At 43.3% G+C, this 25,973-nt stretch overlaps 1 protein-coding gene across 16 annotated transcripts in view; it reads left to right on the top strand.

Annotated features, from left to right (window-relative positions):
• The window catches only part of TIAM1 (TIAM Rac1 associated GEF 1), a 352,305-nt gene that overhangs the window by 294,706 nt on the left and 31,626 nt on the right, over positions 1-25,973 (top strand). For 9 of the 16 annotated variants that reach the window (XM_070597269.1, XM_070597265.1, XM_070597268.1 and 6 more), the window contains 3 exons: positions 1,883-2,107; positions 16,114-16,217; positions 25,523-25,702. In XM_070597269.1, the coding sequence (XP_070453370.1) occupies positions 1,883-2,107; positions 16,114-16,217; positions 25,523-25,702 (509 nt within the window). Of the gene's footprint in view, positions 1-1,882; positions 2,108-16,113; positions 16,218-19,667; positions 20,428-25,522; positions 25,703-25,973 lie in introns of those variants that run through there. The other 7 variants (XM_070597276.1, XM_070597274.1, XM_070597273.1 and 4 more) reach the window with 3 other exon arrangements.

Raw genomic sequence — 25,973 nt, 5'->3', positions numbered from 1 at the left:
GAATAACTCACTCAGGCGGCCCTCTGTTTTAGTTCCCTATGGTTGCCATAACAAATTGCCACCACCTTGGTGCCTTAAACCAACATAAACTTATTTTCTCACAGTTATGGAGGCCAGAAGTCCAAAACTAACATGTCAGCAGGGCCGCACTCCTTTTGAAGGCTCTGGGGAGAATCCTTTCTTGCTCCTCCAGTTCCTGGTGGCTCCAGGGGTTCCTTGGCTTGTCACAGCATCACCCCAACCTCTGCCTCCATCTTCATGTGGCCTTCTCCTCTTCCTTCTGGGTCTCTCTTTTGTGTCTCTTACAAGGGCATTTGTCAATAAGTTTAGGACCCATTAGATAATCCAGCATGAAATTATCTCAAGATCCTTAATTATGACTGGGAAGATCCTGTTTCTAAATAAGGTGACAGTCACAGGTTCTGGGATGTAGATGTATCTTTGTGGGGGCCACATTGAGTCCACTACACACTCCTGCTCCACCAGTCATAGTAAACCTGGAACTTCTTAAAAAATAACAACTCATAGATATTTTTAGTTTTTAAGTCTTTTCTTCTGTTTCTCTTTATATACCTCCTCTAATAGCTAATCCAAAGGGTTGTCTCTAAGGCAAGACTTTTAAAAAAAAAAGTTGCTTTTCACATGTAGAAATTTTGTATGTTCCATTCAAATGCTACGATGCCAAAATCTTTCATCTAAAAATGGAATGTTTCGCTTCCCAGAATTTCACCTCTGAAATGGAGAAACACATTCTTATTTCTCTTCTGTCACCTTCCCACCCATATTTCTTGGAGTATTTTATGATAGAAAATGGATTTCAAGTATTTTGGAAACCTGAGTAAGGATGGCCAAGGGGTGTGACTTGCTGAAGCTGGGAAGTGGGAATGTCTCTGTAGATTATTTTTCTGTGGAATCAGAGGTGGGCTCTGTGGATGCCCGAGGAGCTGAGCGGCTTCTCATTTCTGCAGCTCGTTGTCTGTCTTCGCCCTTCACTCACCTCCTTTTTCAAGTTTGTTTTTCCACACTAGTCTACAAAATAGGAATTGGACTCCTTTCCCTTCTTAACTGGAATGATACTTTATTTCCTTTCATATTCTTTCCCGTCCTCTCCCTTTCTCAAACTCCTGGAATGTTCTTTTAACACTGAGTTGAACTGCCCCGGGGTCAGTCACAACTTCTTGTTCTCCTAGGTTGGGCTTGTTCTCAGCTGCTCCTTTGGGTCCCAAACTTTGCCATGCCCCCCAGCATGCTTTGCAAAAGTAACAGAATGTTTGGGGACGTTCCAGAAGATATTCACCTCAAGGTCCTGATGTAGTTAAAAAAGCGCAAGAAATGATTGTATTTGTAAACTGTCATCTCTAAATGTGTTTGGAAAAAGACAACCTTCTGTCCCTGCAGCCAGTGGAAACTCATTGCATTTTGGTTTCATAGAAATGATCAATAGACATTAGCTGGCTGTGCCACACAAAGACACTGCAGCATGAACATGTACGAAACATACTGACTGCAGTCATCAGGGACCATTTCCACCTTTCCCCCTCAAAATTATAGGACAATAGCCAGCATTAGCATTTGCAAGGAAAAATTGGCAGATGCTCAGAACACATAGATTCAAGGAGTAAATTTGTTTAGTTAGTGTATTCAGGACAGGATAGGCATGCTGCAACGTCCGAGTCTAGAACCTTCTGAAACTGAGGCCCCATGTGATCTCCTCATGATCACTTTTGAGCGCTCCAGCCTGCTTGCAGCAATACCTCGGACTGTGGGGCCAATAACAAGAGAGCTCAGTGTGCCCTTTACAGCAGAACTTCTAAGGTGCTGCCATCTCATTCGATGTTTTGTGTGTGTGTGAAATTAAACATTTTCCATCTCGCGTTGGCAGGCCTGAAGGCGGGAGATGAGATTCTCGAGATCAATAATCGTGCTGCTGGCACTCTGAACTCATCTGTGCTCAAAGATTTCCTCACGCAGCCATCCCTGGGCCTCCTGGTGAGGACCTACCCCGAGCTGGAGGGAGGAGCAGAGCTCCTGGAGAGCCCGCCCCACCGAGCGGACGGCCCTGCAGACCTCAGCGAGAGCCCCCTTGCCTTTCTCACCAGCAACCCAGGTATGGCCGTGCATAGTGCTGGACACGTGTCTGAGCCCGGGTCAGCCAAGGGCCTGGGAAGTTGACCATGCGGCTTGCATATTTCGGTGGACTGGGTCTGGACTGGGACTGAAATGTGTGAATGAGATGACTGAGCGTGAGCTTCTGGTTGAGATTTCGAAGGGGCAGGGAACTTTGATTCTTGGGGAATAACTGTTTTGCTACAAATCTACCTGTCACATATTCACACGTGCAAAGCTTCACCAGGCTGCTGCTGTTTGTCGTTTTGGAGAAAGACGAATGGGTCGAGGCTGCCATCTCTTGACTATGGATAGAGAAATGGAGACCCAGAAGGGCCAGGAGTCACATAATATCCTGGGGCTATGAGTACTACCCCTGCCTTCCATGTCACTACCCCCAAACCACTCACCCCTTCTTTCCCTTCTGTGTGAGAGAAGGGCATGAGTTGAGATGCCCAGAGTGGAAATGAGCTCCGCGCTCTTGTTTGGTCTGCTTCTCTCTTGGGCTTTTCCGATCTTGAGTCTGAACATGAGCCCATCGGCGGAACCCGCTGCCCTGCTCCGTCTGCTGCTCTTCCTGCTTACACCTCCCTCTCGCTCTGGCAACCCCATGCTCAGCCTAAAAGAAGCAGCTTAAATGCTTCCTACCCCGTGAAGCCTTCTTGGGACCCCACAGAGTTTGCCCCCTCCCCTGGATCCCCAGGACCCTTCAACGACATCTTCCACATGGGCCCTGATTGTGTTATACTGTTCTTACTTGGGTGTCTCTCTCCTGAGTTTGTTTCCTGTGACTGGGCTTATGTCTTCTCTTTGCTGCCTAGGCGCCCATTCTTGTTTAGTGAGAGTCTGTGAATGAGCACACCAATGAATGGCATGCTGCTGTCACTTATTTCTCCATGACCTGGTTCTAGAGTTGGGTTGATTTAGTAAGTTGCAGTTTTGGATTTATTTTCTAAATCTTTTTTTTAAAGATTGGCCCTGAGCTAACATCTATTGCCAATCTTTTTTTTTTTTTTTTCTTCTCCCCAAAGCCCCCCAGTACATAGTTGTATATTGTAGTTGTAGGTCCTTCTGGTTGTGCTGTGTGGGACACCACCTCAGCATGGCTTGATGAACGGTGCCAAGTCCACACCCAGGATCCAAACTGGCGAAACCTTGGGCCACCAGAGTGGAGCATGCAAACTTAACCACTCTGCCACGGGGCCAACCCCTGGATTTGTTTTCTTTTTAAAACTTGGATTAAAAATAGTCTTCCATTTCAAAATCTGAGTGTCAGTGCTTTGAGCATCCTTCCCCTGCTGTTGTTAATTTTTAAATTCCCTTTTGAAGCTTGGCTTGCTAAGAATGGATCACAAGCAGAATTCTTTTGTTCAGTGGCTCTCTGGAAGAATTTGACAAGTTGAGTCTTCAGAAAATCGATCACACTTATTACTATTGACTTCCTTAATTCGTTATGTCATTGCGGTGCCCAGAGCCCAATCAGATTTTTAGAAAATTAACTCCAGTGAGCTGAGTAACGTTAATAATAGGGAATGGAGACCATGAAGGCTGTTCATTTATGTGACCACAAGATGGCGAGCTTGAGCCCAGAAAATGATTCACTGAGTCGTTTCTGTAATGTGACTTTGAATGGGATGTATTGTGTTAGATTAGGTTACTTAAATGCTTTGTATAAGGTCTGGATGAACATACTATGAACAACAGTACACAGCTTTCTTTGGATTTTTTTCTGTCTGAGCCCTTCCTGTGGGCTATGGATTTAAAGGAGTGCTTGGCAAACAATGACCGACCAGCTAAGTCCAGCCTGCAGCCTGTTTTTGTAAATAAATTTTCATCAGGATACAGTCAGGCGCATTCATTTATGTCTTGTCTTGGCTGCTTTCCCATTGCAATGACAGAATTGAGTAGTTGTGACAGCGACTCATGGTCCGCAGAGCTGAAAATATTGCTCTCTGGCCCTTTTCAGATAAAGTTTGCTGACCCCTGATGTAAGGTAGGACTGAACTTGCTCACAATTTGTTCCTCTAAAGTAGTCAGTGTTTTGCTGTATTTCTTTCTTCTTTAAAAAAAAAAAATCAGGTGTGTGTGTACACCTTTGCAAAGTTTTATTAAAAGTTTTTTAATTAAAAAATGTATTCTTATACAGATATCTGTTTTAGAAAAATTTGAGTATATTCTGTATATGCAGTTGCTGTCTCCTCTTTTATATGGAGGGCTTTTAAACTTAACTGACCTTTACATCCTACCACGAGTTGTCTAGTTCAGACCGATCGCCTTCGAAGCCGAGTGCTAAATCCACTGAACCAGCTGTTGTTTAAAGCACATTAAAACTTCCATTTTGGGGGCTGGCCCAGTGATGTAGTGGTTAGGTTTGCATGCTCTGCTTCAGCGGCCCGGGGTTCACTGGTTTGGATCCTGGGCACAGGCCCACACACCATCAAGCCATGCTCTGGTGGTACCCCACATAGAACAACTAGAAGGACTTACGACTAGGATATACAACTATATACAAAGTACTGGGACTTTGGGGAGGAAAAAAAGAGGAAGATTGGCAGCAGATGTTAGCTCGTAGCCAATCTTCCTCACCAAAAAAAAAAAAAAAAAAAAACCTTCCATTTTGGAATCATCCTTAGAAGATTTATTTATTCCCTTGTTTTTTTCCCCAATTAAATGATCATAACTTAGAACTGATGTTTGTTAAATATTTACTGTGTTTTAGGCATAGAGCTAGATGTTAGAAAGTTATAATGATGACTGTGACATGATTCTGTTCTCACGCTTTCATTTTAGTGTAGTTCTTTGTTATTTCATTGCTTCATCTTTTAGTATTTTGCACTGATCAAAATCCTTCAGAACAAAGTCTGCTCGGCCAAGTTAGGTCATCAAACTGGTTCAAGAATAAAGTATGAAAGTAAAGTCAGAGTGTGGGTTTTTCTTGTAAGGTTTCTAATTGGCTTCGACATGAATAAATTCCAGAAGAATTCTCAAGTGCTCTGGGCAGTGGCAGCCCAATTGGACTGGCTGGAGGGGAGCGGGCACTCAGGCTCCCTGCCTGAGTCTCAGCCTGTCTGCCTTCTGATTGCGACCACTTCCTAGTCCCCATTTAACAGTGGAAGATAAAAGGACAGCCAAGTAAACAGGATAGAATGACCTGAAAGATTGCTCCATGATGCAGCAGAGATAAAGCAGTATTCACAGACAGCTGCTGTTAAAATAGAAAAGAAAACAACTGAGAAAATTGGTACAATGGGCAGGTTGGACTATAGCCTTTGTCTAAATTTAGAAGTAACTAAAAATAAGAAGCATCCTGAGTGGGTTTGAGGTTTACTCTGGGGACCATCTTAGGGTGGTCATAGTGGATATTAGGCAACTTTGATGGAAGGTCTTGCTCTGTCTCAGGGGCTGTGGGGTCCATGTGAGCCCTGGCTGGTGCCCGTCTATGGGAAGCTGGTGCTGTGACTTGCCCCATCTCACAAGCCCCGGGATGCAGGCTTGTCCTGCTCCTGCCTCGAGAACCCTGATTGAAATATGTGATTAGCTTTCAGGGCTGGATTATTTCTGAACCTCTTTCTCATTAGAGGTTTTTTCCTCTGTGTAGAAACATCACAGCTTAGTGGGTAAGAGTAGGCTCTGGAACCAGGTTTCTTGGGACCAAGTCCCATTTCTATGTTTATTAGCTTCATGACTTTGAACAAGTCCTGCTCGATCTCTCTGCACCTCATGCATAACATGGGGATGCTACCACACTACCATCTCATTGGGTGGTTGTGAGGATTAATTGAGTTATAAAAGTAAAGTGTCTAGAGTAGGACGTGGGAAATGTGCAATAAATGGTACGTCTCCGTGGCACGATCTCTTATGGGGTCATGAAGGTTCTCTGGCTTGTAAGCAGAGGCTGCTCATTTTTGATCTCCTCACTGCCCTCTACTGCACCTCAGTCCACAACAGGGTCATTGTCTGAATACTAAGTTTATGAATTATACCTTACTTAAAATATTTTCCTTTCTCAGGTGGAAAGAAGTGAGTTCTGCAGCCTAGAGGGCTGAGACCTCTGGCCCCCTCCCAGAGTTCGTGATTCCCTGGGTCTATGCGGGCTGGCTGTGCATCTGTTGTGGTGGGTGCTTAACTTCTAGGGTGATTCTAACGTGCAATTAGGATTGGGATCCATTGCCTTAGGTCTCCAGCTGTCCTTGGTCATTGATCCTGTTTTTTCGTCTTGGTGGAATGATAGGGTGATTGGAATGTTTTGGTCACATGCCAACCACCTATAGAGGGGTTTGTTGATAACATTCTGTGGTCTGCTTCACTGAGATTTTTATAAGGCAAATCTGTCAGGTGATCTGGAACATGTTCTCTGTCTTCCTATTCCTCCGTACAAGAGGGAGGCACTGCCAATGGGTTGCCATGTTGGCTTGGAAAGCCAGGGACTGGATAACGAGATTCCAGCCTATGTGTTCTCTCTAAGACTCAGTTTCCCATTCTTGGTCATTTGCCATCCACGAGTCCTTGCTGAAATCTTACTGGAGCTCCTTTCATCTTTTTTTTCAACATGTGTTTAGGTGCATAAGGGTGAGAAAATGGGGGAAGGATGTCCAGACAAAAAGATAGTCCCTGCAGTGGCTTTTATTATAGAAAGGACCTTGAAGTGAAGGGGAAGCTGGAGTAGGAAGTTGCAAAACTGTGTCTGTGTGAGGTTTCCAAAAAGCCTCTCTAATGTCCTGTGTGATTTATTTTGAATACTGATCTCATCTGGCGCTACTAACATTTTGGGCCGGGTAATTCTTTGTTGTGAGGGGCTGTCCTCTGTGCTCATGTTAGCAGTATTCCTACAAACCATTATAAGCTAGTAGTAGCTTCCTCCCCAAGTTGTGCCAATCAAAACTATCTTCAGACATTGTCAGATGTCCCCAGAGAACCACTGGCCTGGCTTATTAGAAGGTGTACCGACATCACCCAGTTAGAGAAACGTTAGAATGAACATCAATATAGGAAAGCAAATCTAGATCTGAAATATTTTTTTCAAAAAGTTTTATGAAACATTTATTGAGAGAATTCCCACATAAATGCCCTTTTCTGGCATATTTTGAGACAAGGGAAAAGTGAGGACCAAGTAAGTGCTTATTCTGAATGTTGGGTTTTTTCCCCCAAATCTGAGTAAAATTGTTCTGTTCGCTAAAATCAACCCTTAAAACAAGATACTTCAATCAGTAACTATGTAAAACCCCCCATTTTATGCAAGTTACAAGAATCGTCCTTCGAGGGGCGTCAGTGGTGTCTTTCCGAGGCTTCAAAATGTCTGTTGTTCTCTCATTTAAGTTCTGCTATCAGAGCTCACATTCATTTGACTTTTGTGGTGGATGCAGCTCTGCTTTATCTTCCCTCAAAGAAGGTGCCAGAGCTCAGCGAACTGAGTTGCTTCTTGTTTGAAAAATGGCTCTGCCAGGAATTGGGCTGGGGAGAGCTGAGCATCCGCGGCGAACACCGGCCCGTACATGTTCAAGTCCCTTAAGGCCAACGTTGTGTTTGGAGAGTCAGCCCCCTTGAAATACCTCAGGCACATCTGTCTGATGCTACGTGGAAGACTGCAGCTTGAAGCCAGTGCAGACGTCGCTCCTGCAGGAAGTAGATTAAGCCGTGTTTGTTGTAACAGGAAAGGCTTCTGTGATAGCCGTGAACCGAAGGCACCTGGTCAGAGCGGAGTCGCTGAGCGCCCAGCACGGACAGCCGTTTGATTTGCGGGGCAGGGCGTGCTTCCCTGCGGTGCCCGTGAGGTGCAAGGGGCTGTTTTGGGCAGATGTTCCGTGCAGATTGTCTGGAGCTCGATTCTGAAAACAGAGGACAATCAGGCCGGCAGGGAGGGGGAGCAGAGGGAGAGGAACGGCACAGATTTCTCTTCCTACAAACAAATCTGGTCCGGTCCTTCACATTCTCGAAGGCTCACGGATACCAGCAACACATGGTCTTCTGTTTGTTTGTCGATAAAATTCGGAGCCATGTGCGTTTTGTAAACTGTGTGCGACGTTACTGTCACACAGCACATGGCCTGCTTCCCCGTGCCCTGCTGGGGGGAGCCCAAGGCCTTGTCTTGGTTTCCAGCTGGATTTGATTAATGACACCTGTCAATTCCCGTGTATGAAAACAAATGTTTCAGAGATTGAGCCTCCCTTTTTATATTTTTAAAGAACATTAATGTACCTCATATTATTTGACTTTACCATGACAGGATCAGTAAAGCCTATGTCTACAGTTTTTATGCATTTAAAGATTTCTCCGGGGGCTGGCCCTGTGGCCGAGTGGTTAAGTTTGCGTGCTCCACTTCAGTGGCCCAGGGCTTCGCCGGTTAGAATCCTGGGCACAGACATGGCACCGCTCATCAGGCCATGCTGAGGCGGTGTCCCACATGCCACAACTAGAAGGACCCACAACTAAAAAATATACAACTATATACCAAGGGGCTTTGGGGAGAAAAAGGAAAAAATAAAATCTTTAAAGAAAAAAATTTCTCTCTATAGGAAACAGACACTGAGATTTCGTGAAATTTGGCTACAAGGAAGTTTTTATTTGTCTACGAAGTTAAAGTTGTAGTGTTCTTCCTTTTTTTTTTGTAGTGTATTTTAAGCTCTCTCCAGTCTTTCTTTTGTGTGCTAAATTGTTTTGGTTTTTAGCTTTCTAAGTGGAGGAAGGGGGAGTCTTTATTTTGATCTTATATATTCTGAGTGTTTCTATGGCATTCTTGTACTCCTGTGACAATAAAATGTCTGAAAAGCAAAATAAAATCAGAATTGAATTCTGTCTAAATATCTAACCTTTTATTACTCCCTTCCCCTCAGTCATTTTTTTCTTGCAGAATTGAAACTCAGGTATTAATGAGGGCCTTAAAAAAAAAGTCAGTGTTATAATTGGTTCCTTTGGAAATGTTTGAATTGGCGAATCTGCTTGTTTAACATACATTGTGAATATATCTCATAAGGCAAGCATTTTTTTCTTCGTCCTTTAAATTTGAATCCCAAATGGGCTTGAATGGAGCTGGAGTGAATGTATCCAATCTAAGTAAATCAAAGATAAATCCAAATGTGAGCTTACATTTGTGTGTTTGTGTTGTTCCTAATCTCTTCATTGTGTATCTTGCTAACAGTGAGTGGGGCTTGCTGCCTGCAAAGGTTTTCTCAGTCACAAAGGCGTCATTATGATGTGAAAATAATTTTAAGAAGCAAAGAAATGGTCACGCCTGTTCACAACAACGAACGTTATTTATAGCAGCTTTCGAGATGGCCTTGAGGTCCCATCCGGCTGGGGCCTCAGCCCTGCTCTGTGCTTCCTCATTCTCTGGGGCTGCCCAGCCCCTGATTCATCCTTTTTTCAAAGTTGAGGTATAATTGACATATAACAGTATGTTCATTTCAGCTGTACAACATAATGATTTGATATTTGTATATATCGTGAAATGATCAACACAGTAGATCAAGTTAACATCCATCATCACACCTAATTACAACATTTTTTTTCTTGTGGTGAGAACTTTTAAGATTTATTTTCTTAGCAACTTTTAAATATATAATACAGTATTATTAACTACAGTCACCATACTGAACGTTACGTACCTAAGACTTACTTATTTTATAACTGGAAGTTTGTACCTTTGGACCCCTTCAGCCTTTTCAACTCCCCACCTCTGGCAACCACCAATCTGTTTTCTGTATCTATGAGTTCAGGGTGTTGGTTTGTTTTAGATTCCACATATAAGTGAGATCATACTGTATTTGTCTTTCTGTGTCTGGCTTATCTCACTTAGCATAACGCCCTCAAGGTCCATCCATGTTGTTGCATATGGCAGGATTTCCTTTTTTGGGGCTGAGTAATATTCCATGTACACCTCTGTTCATCCTTTGTCTCTTTAGATTTGGCCCTGCTCCCTCTCTGTGCTGCCAAATAGTTCCTGGGCACCTCCCCTGGGCCAGGTGGTGGGCTAAATTCTGGGGAGAGAGGAAGTGAGATCCCTTCTCTGACCCCCTTCAGCTACCTCTCAGCCTTGACTTGGCTTTCTCGAGCCGTCTGTTTGCATGTGAACTAGCTGGTCAATATGGGCTGCTACCTCCAGGACAATGAAGATAATTCTTTCAGTGTCTGTTGTTAGAGGAAAGTCTCTTATATACGGTGAAGGAGAAGCTAGACTAGGAAGTTGCAAAACTGTTTGTATGGTCTTTCCCAAAAAACTCGCTAGTGTTGTGATAGATAAGGCTTTTCAGCTGGGAGGTGTTCAGAGAAGGCCTTGCCGTATGGGAGCCAGAACCTGACTCCATTTTGAATTCCCTGTTCCTGCTGGGCTGCTGTCTCTCTTCAGCTTTCTTGAAGTGCACCACTGTCAATTCCTGCCTCTCTGACTTCCTTTGATTACCAAATTCCCCCAACCAGTTAGTGATTATTGATTGCTGTGTAAAAACCAACTCACAGCAACCATTTGCTCACTTTTCTATGCTCAACAATTTGGGCTTGGCTCCTCTGGGTGGTTATTCTGCTGTCCTGGCCTGGAGTCACTCATGTGGCTGTCATCTGGGCTTGACTGGGCTGGCTTAGGATGGCCTCAGTCATGTGTTTGGTGATTGGTTGGCTGGGTCCCAGAGGCTAGCTTGGGGTTTCTTTGTATGGTGGGCACATGGTTCCTGGGGGGCCAGACCAGAAACCGCAAGGCCATTTGAGGCCTTACCTCAGAATTCATATAGCCCCACTTCCATCACATTCTGTGGGCCAAAGCGAATCACAAGGCCAGCTCAAATTCATCAGGTGGGGAAGCAGAAAGAAAGATCCATGCTTAGAGGGATGGGGGGAATCATCACTGTCATCTTTGTAAACTGTCTGCCACAAGCTGCTTTGCCCTTTCTCTTTATATCTTATTTTATTAATTTTTATCTTCAGCTAAGGGCAGAGGCATGGCATGATGGAGTGTAGAAGAATATACACTTCAGAATCAGATATACCTACAGTTATCACTTATAGTTTTTTATATTCTACATATTAATATGTTTGCCAGTTATATGTGTTGAAGATACACATATACACACGTTTTCTCAATCTATAATATACCTTATTGCATTTATAGTGCCTTTGGACCAAGAAAAGTTTTAATGTTAATGGAATCTGATTTCCTGTCTCACATGGTTTGTGCTTTTATATCTTGTCCAAGAAAGCCTTCTTTCCCCGAGGTAACAAACATTGTCTTCTGTATTTTCTTCTAAAGGATTTATAGTTTGGGCTACTCACATTCTGGTTTATACCTCCCTGCTACTCATTTTTGTGAATGGTATCAATAAGGGTCCAACTTTATATTTGTCCATGTGGATAATCTACTGTCCTAGAAACATTTATCAAATATTCCATGCCTTTCCCCTGGGTCCACAATGACACATCTGCTGTCCATCACGATTCCACATGTGGGTGGGGCTGTTTCTGGGCTGTCTCTTCTGTTACTGGGCTCTCTCTTCTGTTAGCTCGTCTCCTCGCTAATTCTGCACTGCTTGACATTACTGCAGCTTTATAATACGTTTTGATATCTGGTAGGGAAAGTACCCGATCTTGTTTTTCTTCTCTAAAACTGTCTTCGGTTTTGTTGACCTTTGGCTCTCTCATAACAAATTCAGTTCCCAAAAAAATGCTGCTGGTGTGGTCTGTCCGAATACAGATCCTTTGGTATTTGTTGAGACTTAATATTGTGGCTTCATACGTGGCCTGTTTGTATAAGTTGCTAATCCTTGGGAAAAACATGCATTCACAAATCCTTGGGAAAAAGGTTTGAAATACATTCATGGATCAAGCTCAATAATGGATGACGTTCACATCTTCTATATGCTGACTATTTTGTATCTATCCTGACAGTGTCTATCCTGGCTAAATCTATTTTGTGACATTTGTAGAGCATTCTTTACATTTGTCTCATATATATTTTCATCATTTTATTTTTAGTCTTCTTTGTCTTTATGTTTAGGTGTATTTCTTGCCTCTAGCTTGTAGGAGGGGCCTCATTTTACATGGTTTTTCTTAACTAAATATGGAGTTTAAGTATTAAGTTTAGCCTACATTTGTTTAGAAGATCCATGTGTTTTGAGTTGTTTCTATCATCTATTTTGCTGTCTTTTTCTTGCTTGTTTTTCCTTCTCTTTCTTCCTCTCTTTTGGTTTGAATTTCTCAATTCAATTCCACTTTCCCCTTTCAACTTACAGAATCTAATTCTATTCTTTTAGTGGTTGCTCCTAAAATTTTAACATGATTCTTAACATCATGGAGGCCAAAGTTAGTCTTTTTATTTCCCTCCTGAAGCACAGAAGGACTGTGAAATGATTTAAATGTAATCACTCCTACCATTCTTTTAGTTGCATCTTGTATTTTTTTTTTTTTTTTTTGGTAGGGAAGATTGCCCTGAGCTAACTTCTGTTGCCAATTTTCCTCTTGTTCTTCCCCCCCCCACCCCCCCAAACCCCAGTACATAGTTGTATAGCCTAGTTGTAAATCATTCTAGTTCCTCTATGTGGGATGCTGCCACAGGATGGCTTGGTGAGTGGTGTGTAGGTCCATGCTCAGGTCCCGAACTGGCGAACCCCGGGCTGCTGAAGCAGAGTCTGTGAACTTAACCACTTGGCCATGGGGCCGGCCCTGCATCTTCTATTTTTGTAACTCTCAAATGCCATTTCTGGGGGCTATGTGGGGTATTGTGTTATACACTAAGACTTAACCTGTGTGTTTATTGGCTCCTTATGCCAGATTGTGTGTGTGTGTGTGTGTATTTCCCCACCCAAAGTACATCCTTTAGAGAATTTTTTAGTGAGGTTCTGTTTATGGTAAACTTTCTCGCTCTTTGTTTCTCAGATATTTTTATAACATTCTTCTTGAATAATATTTTAGACGGAAATACAATTCTATATTGATAACTTCAGCATTTGAAGATTGCCTTGCTATTGTGAAGTAATATCTTCAGATAGAGCTTCTGGTTTTCTATTCTTTCTTCAACTTTTATTCTTATCTGTTGGCTGTTTAATCTCAGTGGTTACAGTTCTCATTTCTAAAATTTCTATTAATTTACCTAGTCTTTTTTGAAAGTATCTCTTTTCTTGTTTTTTGTTTCTTTCTTTAGTATTTAAAGCATACTCATTTGATATTCCCCATCTGGTAATTGTAGTATTACTCCTTGGGAACCTGATTCTGCTTCTTTCTGTGCTTGTAATAGTCGATTCTCGGTTCTTATTTGACCAAGTTTTATCTCTGGGCGTTTATTACATGATACCATCGTTAAGGCCGAATCCCTTCAGAGTAGATTCGTTTTTGCTTCGGCCTGATGCCCTTGGAATACAAATCCAGAACGACTTTAAGTTAATTCTTCATCCAGAGTGTCGTGGACTGAATGTTTGTGTCCGGACAAAATTCATACATTGAAGCCCTAACCCCCGATGAGATTGTTCTTAGGAGGTGGGGCCTTTGGGAGTTCATTAGGTTTAGATGACAGTGGCCCCCATAATGAGATTAATAAGAGGAAGAGACCAGAGCTCTCCTGGCACACACACAGAGGAGGTCATGTGAGCATATAGGGAGATGGCAGCCTTCTGCAAACCTGGAATAGGGCGGTCACCAAGAACTGAGTCAGCCAGCACCCTGGTCTTGGACTTCCGGTCTCCAGAGCTGAGAGAAATAAATGTCTGCTATTTAAGCCCCTACTCTGTGGTCTTTTGTTGTAGTAGCTTGAGCTGACTGACACATTAGGGTTTCCTGGATGCAGTACACAGTGAAAGTTTGAATCCCATCCACCATCCACAGTGAGGCCAGCCCGTGGTTATCATCTGAGGGAAGAAACCTCCTTGCTCCCTCCCCACTCTCCTAGCCCAGAGTATGGACAGAATTCGATAGGCTTCCTTTTCTTTCTTTTTTTTCTTTTGCTAGCGACTACCGTTTTATTTTACATCTTTATAGACTAAGGTTGTAGCCATTCACGGGAACCATATGAATATGGGACATTCAGTTCTTACTCTGCAGCCTGCACTGACCCGATGCCAGTTTTCTGTCTCCTGGCTTCACAGTGAAAACCGAAGGCTCAGGGCTGTGGTTCCCCAGCCGGGGTGGTCCTGCTGCTGGGAAACGAGTGGTACATTTCTGATTGTCACAGTGACTGGAGAGCACTAAAGGTCTTCAGTGCCCAGGAGCTGGGGAGGCTGTCTACCTGCCAAGTACACAATTTTGCTTTCAAAGAATTGTGCTCCTCCTAACACCAATGCTTTCTCTCTCTCCCTTTGGGAAACACCATTCTAGGGTGTGGGGACTGGTGGATTTCCTCAGCACTCCATGCCGCTGGGACTGGCCCACTACTCCAGCTTCCTTTAATTTCTTCATTTTGGTTTCTGGGGATTTCTTGGAGCTCAGCTTTATGTTTCAAAAGGATTTTGTTATATATTTGATTTAGCCTTTCTAAGTGTTTTGTAGAAGTAGGGTTTTTTGCTTGTTTTTCAGAAGACCTAGCCCACAGTATCATTAACAGGGAAAGTGTTTTCATTCATTTTGCAGTATTTCGTGAGCATCAGCTAGACCCCAGGCATTGTGTTATCCAGTGGGGATATACAGGGTCCCAACCTTCATCTGGGGGCGCCATTCTGCAGACTGCCATGTGAGAGGTGCCCCTGTGTGCCGTGCAGCTGGCCATCCTGGTTAGGGCTGAGTTGAGCCGTGGTTCCTGCCGTCTCAGAGACTAGCACCATTAGCGGTGTCCCTAAATGAGCTTTTCAGCTCTTCCACGTTGGCAATCAACTCTTCCCCTTCTTTCTGGTCCCAGCATCTAGGTCTTTGCCCCCATACAAAGTATTCAGTCATTTTGTTTCCCATGGAGGTGACGGTATGCCATGGTGGATGTCCACCAAGTTAACGGAACTTCTTTCTTTGACCGCTACCATCCTATCATAGAGGAAGCAAATAGGTAAAGAAATGCAAGAAAATTAGATCCAGAGCAAGAGGTGGGCAACAGCTGGAAACCTCCAAGCCATACAGGTGTGTTCACATCATTGGTGCTTCATTCCAGAGGCGGGGAAGGGACCGCAGGACGCAGCCTTGGAGCAAAGTTTGCTCAGAGGTCGGCTTCCTCTCTGAGTTTCTCACCCAACTTAGAATTTGAACAGAAAGAGAGGCCAAGCAGCTTATAACTACAATGGTGTCCATGGAGTAAGGCGGCCTCTTTGTAGACTGAGGTTTCCATCCAGAGTCCGAAAGTGGCTCCTTCCACTCTCGTTTCCTCTCTTTCTTTCTTTCTCCCTCATCCGGTTATGTGATAGTGCTGTCGTCCCTGATCCAGTGCCAGACTGGTTTGATTTCCACTGTCTCATCAGACTAGCTAGAGGTTTTTAAATGACCAGAGCCTTGCTAATCCAGGTGTGGTCCATGGATGTATAGTACGAATGGGTATCATCTTGGAGCTTGTAAGAAATGTAAAATTTTAGGGCCAACCCCAAATCTGATGAATCTGAATCTTCATAACATGATCCGCCAGGGGGTTCAGATGCTCCTTAAATTTGAGAAGCCCTCCAGAGGAGAGTGATTCTAATGTTCCCTCCCTTCGCTTTTGATAGAATATAGTGGGGATTACGGGACAGTGGTGTTATATGATGTTTATAGTTTGCAGGACTTGGCAAAAACAGATGTCACATGTATTATGGACTGGATGTTTGTATCCCTGGGTCCACCTCCAGATACCATCTCATTGGGGGTTAGGGCTTCAACCCATGAACTTTGGGGGGGACACCATAACAATTATTATATATTATAAAATATAAATAAGAAAAATACACTATAATATAAAATAATAATAGTAGTGATAATAAAAACAGCAAAAACTAGCATTTATTGAGCCAAGATCATGGAGCTCACCCTTGGAGGGTGAACACTATCTGTACGTGTCACGAGCTTGACCCCACGCGCCCCTTGCATGGGCCTGGCTTTTAGCAGTTTCCGTTGACCCACATTTCTCCTGATTTCGTCTTGCAGGGCACGGCCCCTGCAGCGAGCAGGGCGGCAGTGCTGAGGTTGCTCCGGAGGAGACCGAAGGGCCGGACCTGGAATCCTCAGATGAGACTGATCACAGCAGCAAGGTGAGATTCTCATTTTCACGTCTCACATCTTGAAGCACCCAAGAATCACAGCTGACGCGTCACCTTTGCAGCTGTGTGTGGTTAGAAGGCCTCTCCATGGGACCACAGTGTTTTTACTTCTGAGATTTCGCTAAATAGAATATGAAATCCAAGTTACAGCCTTAATAACAAACCCATATGTGCGTGTAGAGGGCGTAAATCACTCTTAATGAATTGAAGTCTCGTTTCATGCTCTTTCCTTCCCCTATCTGCATTTGCGTGTGATGAAACAGCATCCAAAATGCGTGTGATGGGGTCAGTTACGCTTTCTTGCTATTCATCGGTTCTATAATGAACTCCTTTTGCATTGTCTGTCTTCAGCTCTTGTTAAAGGTGAGCATCTTTTACATTGAAGGGAAAGAAACAATTTTTTTATTGATCCAAATAGAGCGTTCCTCGATTGACTGAGCACTGTGAGAAAGTTCTTATTCTCTCTCTTTGGTGCATAATTCATCATGCTTTTATCCCATGTCACACAGAGTTCTGTGGGTCCATAACCTCTTCTCATCACAGCCTCCGAAGCTCAATTTAAAAACTGTGTTACCTATATCCAAAGGACCCCTCTCCCATGAAAGCCATTGTGTGTGATTATGTTTCTGTATTTCTTCATCCTTTTTTAATAATGTTGTTGACCTATTTATGTTGATCCCGCTACCTGTCTTTTTTTTTTTGTGACATTTACCAGTCACTTAACCTGAGTGAATCACATAACTTTGAATTAGACCTTTGTTTTCTCATGTGCAACATCAGTGACTCTTGCCTTTGTCCACTGACCGGACGATTGGGTGTGCCAAATAATGTAACTATGGGAGACACATTGATAATGGAAATATACTATTCAAATGTGAACCATTATTTTAAAAACCTACATTTTTATGTGTGTCCTTTTTAATCTCTTTCTGTAGTTGTATTCAGTCACGTGTCACTTAACATAGTTCTGAGAAATGTGTCAGGCAATTCCATTGTTGTGGGAACATCATAGAGTGTACTTACACAGACCTAGATGGCGTAGCCTACTACACACCTAGGCTCTATGGTACTGATCTTATGGGACCGCCATGGTATACGCGGTCCATTGTTGACTAAATCGTCATTAAACAGTGCGTGACGGTATCTCTGTAAAATTTTCTTGAATGTATGTTTGACTATCTTCAGTGTTTGTTTTACCTACATATGTTTCTCTTTTATTCCCATAAAATCATCATTCTCAGTGTCTTTTTAAGTTGAGCACAGTATAAAATTTAACATTTTAAAGTAATATACATATTTATAAATTTCATATTTATATGAAATATTTATATGAAATTACATATTTATAAATTTATAAATTATAGACTGAAAGGCTTTATGTGGTTGGTTATTAATTAAAAAGCAACTGAATGGAAATACACACGTCTCAGTTAAAGCCAGACAAACAAACTAACAAAAACTGGCTTAAAGTTGCTTTTTATCTTTGTGGCTCTTACCTTCCTTTTACCTATTTTTGTTGGGGTGGGGGGTCAGGGAGGGTCAGTTGCCCTCAAGAGAAACAAATATTTCCACACTGAGGTAAGTTACTTTAAAGGGTATTTATTAAGTTATTCTATTATTGAAACTAAAAATGTTACTTCTCAATTTCTTATTTGATTTGGGAATACAGTTATTTTTTCCTGTATCTAAAACACTTATTTCTCCATATTTTTTAGCCTGGATCACTTTTACCTCATTGTAATAGCCCAGTGTTCTCATCCCCTTGTGGATTTTGAGAGATTGTTTCCATTTTAAATACAGTGAGTCATGAGTCCTGAGCAGAGTCCTCTGTAATATCAGGTCTGGCAGAGAGTGGAGAGGAAGGATGAGGCCCCAGGGTCTGGTTGTCTGACCCTGGCTGCGTCTCTGACTTCGTGCCTCCTTCTCCGAGAACAAGACCCTGAAACTTATCTGGAACTGACAGGGTCAAATGTAGGAACATGGGACGCTGTTCCTGGATTTCCCTGTAGAGATACACGGTGCACGTTCATAAAAGAGAATTTCTTCCAAATTATTGACGGGTTTGGGTGATGATTTGGGTATTTTTAAAGATTATGTGGTGGACTGCATTGAAACCATAGATTCATATTCCTTTTTGCTAGCTTGGACGTAGTGAGCCCTATGTGACTCTGTACCCTGAAATACTCCCTAGTTTGGGTTTGATTCAGATTTTATCTTATTTATTTGAACTATTCTGTTATGCAACCCAAGTTACTTAACTAAAATAGCCTTTAATGAATTAAATTTCTCACTTTAAGGTTTTTGCTTTCAAATATCCAAATTGAGCAAATGTTCTTGGAGACAGGGTCTTACTGTGTATTATTATGGTAAATAAGAGCTAATACTTATTTAGTGTCTTGTATATACCTGTTCCATATTAGCTCATCTCACCCTCACAATATTTCTCAGAGAGAGATACTGTTATTCCCCTTATTATATAGATGATGATACTGGAACAGAGGTTAAGCAACTCCTGAAGGTCACACCACTCTGAGATGGTAAAACCAGGCCTTGTGTTGTTAACTGCTATGTTAAAACTACCTTCTGGACAGATTGTTAAAGTCTCGTGTTAAATACTAGGTTTCAAAAAAGGAAGGAATTAATTAATTTGTGGTGCTATAAGCCAGTTAGATATATACCCTTTAGCCACTTGAATATTTTACTGATGCTGAAGCTTTCAGCGTGTCTTTTTTTAATTTAAAGTAAGAGCAAGCATATATCGTATATTTCTTGATTAACATTAACTATTTTTTTTGCTACATCTCCTATATCAGTATGTAATTTTTCTTGAGAATAAACCAAATGTTAATTTTTTTAAGTTGTAAGCTGTCTGAACACAGAAGGGTCATTTAGCCTTAATTTGAATGCACCAGACTGGTGTAGAATAGAAAAATAAAGAAATAAGTAAAGGAATAAATGAAATGAAGCAACTAATCATTTTTTGTTCCGGTTGAACATGTGAGGACTCTTGATATTTTTGTTTAATATTTTTGCTGTTCTTCCTGAAGGAATTATTTTAGGAAATATTGGGCAGGATAAAGAGAATGTATGTTGGAGTTGTATGTGTTTTCTGATTTTTTTAAATGGCAGTTTTTGCTGCACACAGCCTTTGTGGGTTGAGCAAGTAAGTAATTGCCAGCTTGTTGCTGAGCGGTGGTGGCCCTGGAATGTCACATGTAGTGGGGTGGGGGTTGGGACTTTCACACTGCAGGGCCAGCCTAGTGGCCTTTCTCTTTGTGAGCCACCCCCTTCCTCTGGTGGGGTGACAACCTCAAAGGGCCTCCTCACCAATGGCTGCTTGTCCCCAAGCTTCTAATTGAAAACTCTTGTGTTGCAAATGAATGCTAATGAGCTGCAGGCTGTGGTGTCAGGCGTTCCTGGCGCCCTGGCAGCTGTGATGTTGTTTTCCATTTAGCAAATGTATTAGAATCATTTTCAGAACATTTCCATTCTGAAAGCCCTTTTTGCTTTTTCATCCCAATTCGGATGCTCTCGGAAATGTCGGCTTTGGTCACCAAGCATTAGCGGACCATGTGAAAATAGAAACTGTTAAAAAAAAAAACAAAAAAACAGTTTTGTTTTTCAGTGCCTGCTCCCCCGACTCAGCGAGGGGTGTCTTCAAAGTTGCGGGAGGAGCCGGGCGGGTGTAAGATGCCCGTGCGGTGCCTGCCGCTGGCCAATCAGCTGATCCCGTTCGCAGAGCCAGCCGCTCACATCCCGGGGAGGCATTTTCTGCTTTGGCTTTTGCTTCTTTTGGCTCCCCCTTTCTGGAACTTTTGTTGCTTAGCCAGGTGAAATCAAAGCATGAATTCCTGTCCCCCGTGCAGCCTTTGACACTTTCCCAGAGGGCCCGGATGGGAAGTGGGTGCTGCTCCCCGGCTTGCACGGTCGCTGTCCTGTCTGTCTTGCGGTGCAGCCGTGGGTTTTCACGGGAGAGCCGGCGCGAGCTCTCTCAGAGGATGCTCTCTTGGGAGCTGAAAGCTGTTTGGTGCTCTCGGAATATTTTCGAAAACTTCCGCTTCTGTGCCGAGCACGTCAGGTGGTAGAATTACCATGAGGATATATATTCCCGATGATGTCTGCTCTGTGGAAAATAAAGCGCAAGGCCAGGATTGAAAACAATGACAAGTCCGGTGATTCTATGTATCGGACGCTTCATCTGGTGAGCACGTTTGAATTCTAGCAAGCCTTGTTTATGTTACAATTTTCCAGCTGAATTGTTTCCCAACCCAAAGGTTGTTGATTACGCTCCTCCCATTTTCCCCACATTGTATCCTTTTTCCCTCTAAAGCCTCTTGTTGATAAGGAGTATATATTTTAACATGGGGGCGGGGCGTCTTTAGTTGGTGTGAAGTCTTTCTGCCCTTGTATCTATTTTTTCATTCTTAAATGGCAAGAAGATGTATTATGTATTTTTTAGACTGTGTCATTTAAATTGTTCCTCCTTTCTTTTGGTTGTTGAGATTTGGAGCATGTCTGCGTTGGATGTATGGCAAAGCTCCTCCTGCTCGCCCCCGATCGGGTAGTCTGACTGTCCAGCCGGCATTTCTGGAAGGAGAATGTTCAACTTGCCCCCTGTAAAGTCTCTTGTGCTTTCGGCTTTCTTTCTGCTGACTTGAGATAGAGATGGATGTCGAAGTGTTGGCTCAGGGGATGTGTTCACGGGTTAAGGTCCGCTGGTCTCTATTGGACATGTCAGTTCCTGCAGTAAATGTTGACTCCCTAATAAGAAAATTTAGTGGGTTGATGGTAAGGAGTAATTTAACAAAATCAACTTAAACTTTTTAATAATTTAATATTAACATCAGAGTCTACTGACTATTGGATTTTGTGTCATTGAATGAAACTTGAACTTTGACAGTGAGTATGTCTCATTTACTCAGATGTGTTTCTTGGATGTTTCTTCTTCAATGATTATTCTTCAGGAGACCGAGAAGGTGGTAGAGAGCTATAGGGGTTACCATTGTATATAATGGTCTTTGAAATGATGGAGTACATTGCCTTGGTGTTTGTCCCCAAAAAAACTTGAATAAAGGTTATGAGATTTTTAGGCCGCTGCGGCCCCTTTAAATCTGTAGGATGTGTTAAATCGGTCAGACTCAAAGGGACAGTTTTAGGACTCGGAACTCATCTAGAGATAGAAGGTGCCTTTAGTGGTTGCATAACAGGAAGAGCTTAAACAGTTGGGTAGCTTGAGTCAATAGTGTCTACTTAAAAGTCTGCCCCGTCTCTTTTTTGTACTTTGTTTTCATCTTCCCCAGGAAGAAAGCGATATTATAAATGCTGAGCTTGATGCTGGCCTCAGCAAAGTGGCCTGTTTCCTCCTGCAGTTGCCCTATTCGTGTCTGTGTGTTGGTTGGATAATTCTTCGTCCCGACAGGGGAACAGTTCTGCTCCCCTTTCTCAGTTTTAAGCTGGCAGCTCTGAAATGCCTGGAAGTGCTTGTCTCTGCAGTCCTCAGGTTGGGGAGGGGTCCAGGCTTCTCCCATTGGAGAAGGCTTAGCTGTCTTCTCCCTCTGGGTGATCCTTCGCTGCTTGTCTCAGTTCTAGAAAACTTGGCTTTCAGGAGCGAGCTGAGAACCTCCCATGGCAGCTGCTTCTCTGGGCACTTCTGGCCTCAGTGCTTGGTGTATGAATGATGGGATGCCACGTAACACTCAGTGGTGGAGTGGGGAAAGCACTGCACTGCATTCCTCTTACATCCTATGACATGCTGAGCTACATAGAGATGGTCCCCATGGGTTTCGATGTAAAGAAGTGGGGCCATAGCAAGGGGGCAGGGCAGGGGGGCTTGAAAGCAGGATCTCAACATGTAAACTCTTTAGATTAGAGGCGTTCTAAGAAGACCTGCATTTCATACCTCCTTCTAAGGATACTTTTTGGGTAATATTTTAGTAAAGCAAAATTCTCGAACTTGATGACAGCCTTTTCAGTTAATCGTTTCCTAGCAAAAATTCCATTAAGAACCTTGTAAATAACACCACTTGACAATATAGGTATTATAACTTGTAATTCTGTTTTATTCTTCTTTATTTAAATAACGTGGAATTGACAGTAAACAGATTACATCCGTTTCGACTCGGTTTCTTGTGGTAAACCTGAGAGTTTACAGCTTGACTCAGAGAACGGGGCTGCCAGCGGAGAAGCAGCTCTGCCCCCTCCTCAATTTCAGACACCACCTGGCTAAATCTGTCCTAGCCTTAGGAATGTGTCTACTGAGGAGGGGATGCCTAAGGCTGTGAACTCTCAGAAGAGAACTCAAGGGAAGTTTTAGGTGTCCCCTGGGACGCGGAAGGTATTTCCTGATATAACGGAGGGCTTGGCTCAGGGCGGAGAAAAGTGAGTAACCTGTTTGGGTAGGAGAAGTTGGGTCGGAGGTGGCTGGGTGTAGAGCATTAAAAGCCCACATCCCACTAACGTAAGCTTTCCTTATGGGCCTGCTTAAAATGAAGGATGCCAGACCTTAGAGATGGTGAACTTTACACAGGCAAAGTCAGGACTCCTACTCACACTCATAAAAATGGAAATCTCAAAGTATTTATGGTGAGACAGAGGGAATGAAACCCCAAAAACACCATCCCATACTTTCCATTATTATACCCAAATAGAGTGAGAATGGCAAGTCAAAGTGGTGTGACTTGGAAGCACAAAGTGAAGTATCTTTTGGAATTTCCTGCCTTTGATGTGTGTCAGAGCCCCAAGGTGGTAGCCTTTGCCTTTTCTTAAAGTGTGGGACGTCCTTGGTATAATATATGAGGATGCTGGATTTCACTTGGCAGCTTATCTAAATGATAAAGCTGTAGAAAGATGTGCTGTGTCTCTGATGGGCATTCAATGATAGACTTATCATGAGTTGTAGCTTTCATATTAATTTGCATATAAAGGACAGGTGGCTGTTGTTATCGTTGGGACATTTAGAAAATCACTGTGTAAGCAAAGGTACCAGTTATACATTTGTTGTGTCGGGTTCCTGTGCCGAGTGCCAAGTCAAAGCAGCAAAGGAGAGTTTGGGATAAGCTGGAGGGCAGGGCACTTAGTTGTCAGCCATTCCCATCTGTCCATGGGATTTTCATTTTGCTGAGGTTTTTCTCCCCCCATCATGTCTATGTTATAATGCAGTTACCTATTACAGTTAGCATTGGGTCATCTAACAGATGCGTGGACATTTTTGTTAAAATGGATCTACTTGCTCCTTTTTAATTTTCAAGACAAAGCTATAATTTACCTGTATATTTAAGGATGACGTTGAGTTCACAAAACCCTGAAATGGAAACAAGCTTTGATTAAAAACAAATTATCTTTTTTTTTTCCTAACTGTCTAAAACACAGTTCCATAGAGAACTTGAATAGTGCCACTGACAGGTGACTAATACTTTCTGGCGAGTATGACCAGTGTTAATGCTGGTAATAAATAAGCTGGGGTAATTGTAAGATAATTGGAATAGTAATTAGGGATTTGCTCCTGGCTCTCCTCTTCCCTGTCCTGACTTTGCTGCTAAGGCATCCTTGTTAGGTTCTCACTTCCCACTCCCTTGTGCTGTCTTTATTCCAGGCTTCCTTCTCCTTGGGATGTTCTAATGAGGCAAGGCCTGTTAATGTTAGCTGCCCTCCTCTGTGTTGAAAAATTGCCCCCATGGAATACACTTTAGCTTCTCTGTCCTCCAAAATGTCAGCCTTGACTTTCAGCCCTGTGCACCATCTGTTTTGGGGAAGATATTCTCATCTTCCTCCTGGGTAGGTGGGTGAGAGAAGAAGTGATTCTTTATTTACACAGGTCTTTATTGGAAATACTTTATGCCTAGGGATGAATTAGACGATAGTAGCAGAGAAGAGAAGTATGAGAAGGCAGCCATGACCTTCAAGGAGATACCCATCAAGCATTTGTCAGTGAGCCAGCCCTGATGGCCTAATGGTTAAAGTTGGGCACATTCCACTTCAGTGGCCTAGGTTCAGTTCCCCAGCCTCAGAACCACACCACTTGTCTGTCAGTAGCCGTGCTGTGGTGGTGTCTCACATAGAAGAACTGGAAGGACCTACAACGATACACAACTGTGTGGTGGGGCTTTAGGAGGGTGGAAAGGAAGAAAAAGGAGAAAGATTGGCAATGATTAGCTTAGGGTGAATCTTCCCCTGCAAAAAACAAACAAAAAACTCATTTGTAGAGCAGTGCATTTGAACACGTATTAATAAGCTAGATTTTGTGCTACAAAAGAGCCTCTGGAGTAATTCCCCAGAGAGCTTTAAAAAATAGTGACACTTGCATGTCCCATCGCGGAGATTCTGATTGACTTGATATGGAGGGTGCACTGGGCGTTGGGAGGTTTCCAGGCTCCCCAGGTGATTCCAGTATGCACCCAAGCTGGAGAACTGCTGGTCCCACAGGGTTCTCAGCAGCCTCCCTACATCCCTAGACTGATGCTTTGGAGGACTGTTTTGCATACCTTGAAAAGTTGGCATTTTAGAATCATGGAATCCTGAACTTCCACCAGAATCATCCCGGACATAGATTAGGTGGAGACTGGGCTTTCCCACTGAGGCCGTGCTCAGGGCCCAACACCCTTTATTCCTAGAGGGGAGTGGTATCTTTCTGCCTTTGGTGAAGCTGGAGAGGTAGAAACTTTTTTTAAGTATACGGGTATCTTTCATTATCTGGAAAATTGCCTCAGTGTCCGTTTTTAAGAGAGCCAGGAAGAATCTTAGCTTATAAAACCATCTTCCAACATTGCAAAGTAAGTATGTACAGCACACTTAACTGGGAGTCTGATAATGAATGACCCTTGTATTTTGTGTAAAATGCACTTAAGTTCTCTGTGTCTCTGTCTCTTCTCTTTGGGAAGCTTCTTGCAGTGGTTAAGAACACAGGTTTTGAACCACACTGCCTGGTTCAAATCCTACCTCGGTCATTTTTGAGCTGAGTAATCTTGGATGAGTTACTTAACCTCTCTGGGCCTCCATTGTCTCATCTGTTACGTGGGAATGCTGATAGCCCTTACATGCCATGTAGGAGGATTAAATGGCATCGGACCAGTGCCTGGTGTGCGGTGAGCGCCCAGTCTGTGTCAGCAGTTGTTCCTATGGTGGTTGTGAGCATTCAGTGAGCTCTCATAGGTGTGGAACAATTTGGGGAAATGAGAGATGTAATTCGTGTGTGTCGGGTCACTAACCAGGAAGAACACCGTAGGAGGGTCAGCTGTCAGACAAGTCACTCTGCTGAGGGATAACTGCGTTTGCCTTGCCTTTTAAACTGTGCTCTGAAGAGTACGGAACAGGTGGCCGCATTTTGCCGCAGTCTGCATGAGATGAACCCCTCTGACCCGAGCTCATCTCCCCAGGACTCGGCCGGGCCTCAGCTGGCCACCATGAGACAGCTCACGGACGCCGACAAGCTGCGCAAGGTCATCTGTGAGCTGCTGGAGACGGAGCGCACCTACGTGAAGGTGGGTGCTGTTCCCCTGCCTCCCTCCTCCCGAAGCAGGGAACGTGGTGTGGTGATACTGTTTTTGACTAACCACAGAGCCAGATCACGGTACTGAAGAGTAGCTTGGTCCCTCCTGTGAAACTTGGCCTTTGTTCTGAATGTCGAGGTCTCCTTTTGTGCTTTAAGGAAGCACGTCAATTCCTAGAGCAATTCATCGACGTATGTAACTGACCGACTCACTGAGAAAGGAGATGATGGTAAAGTAGTAAGTGGTCCTCTGACCTTTCTAA

Source organism: Equus przewalskii, chromosome 27 (genome assembly GCF_037783145.1).
Source record: "Equus przewalskii isolate Varuska chromosome 27, EquPr2, whole genome shotgun sequence".
NCBI lineage: Eukaryota > Metazoa > Chordata > Mammalia > Perissodactyla > Equidae > Equus > Equus przewalskii.
Note: the sequence above shows the minus strand (reverse complement) of the source record. Positions and strands in the feature narration are given on the sequence as shown.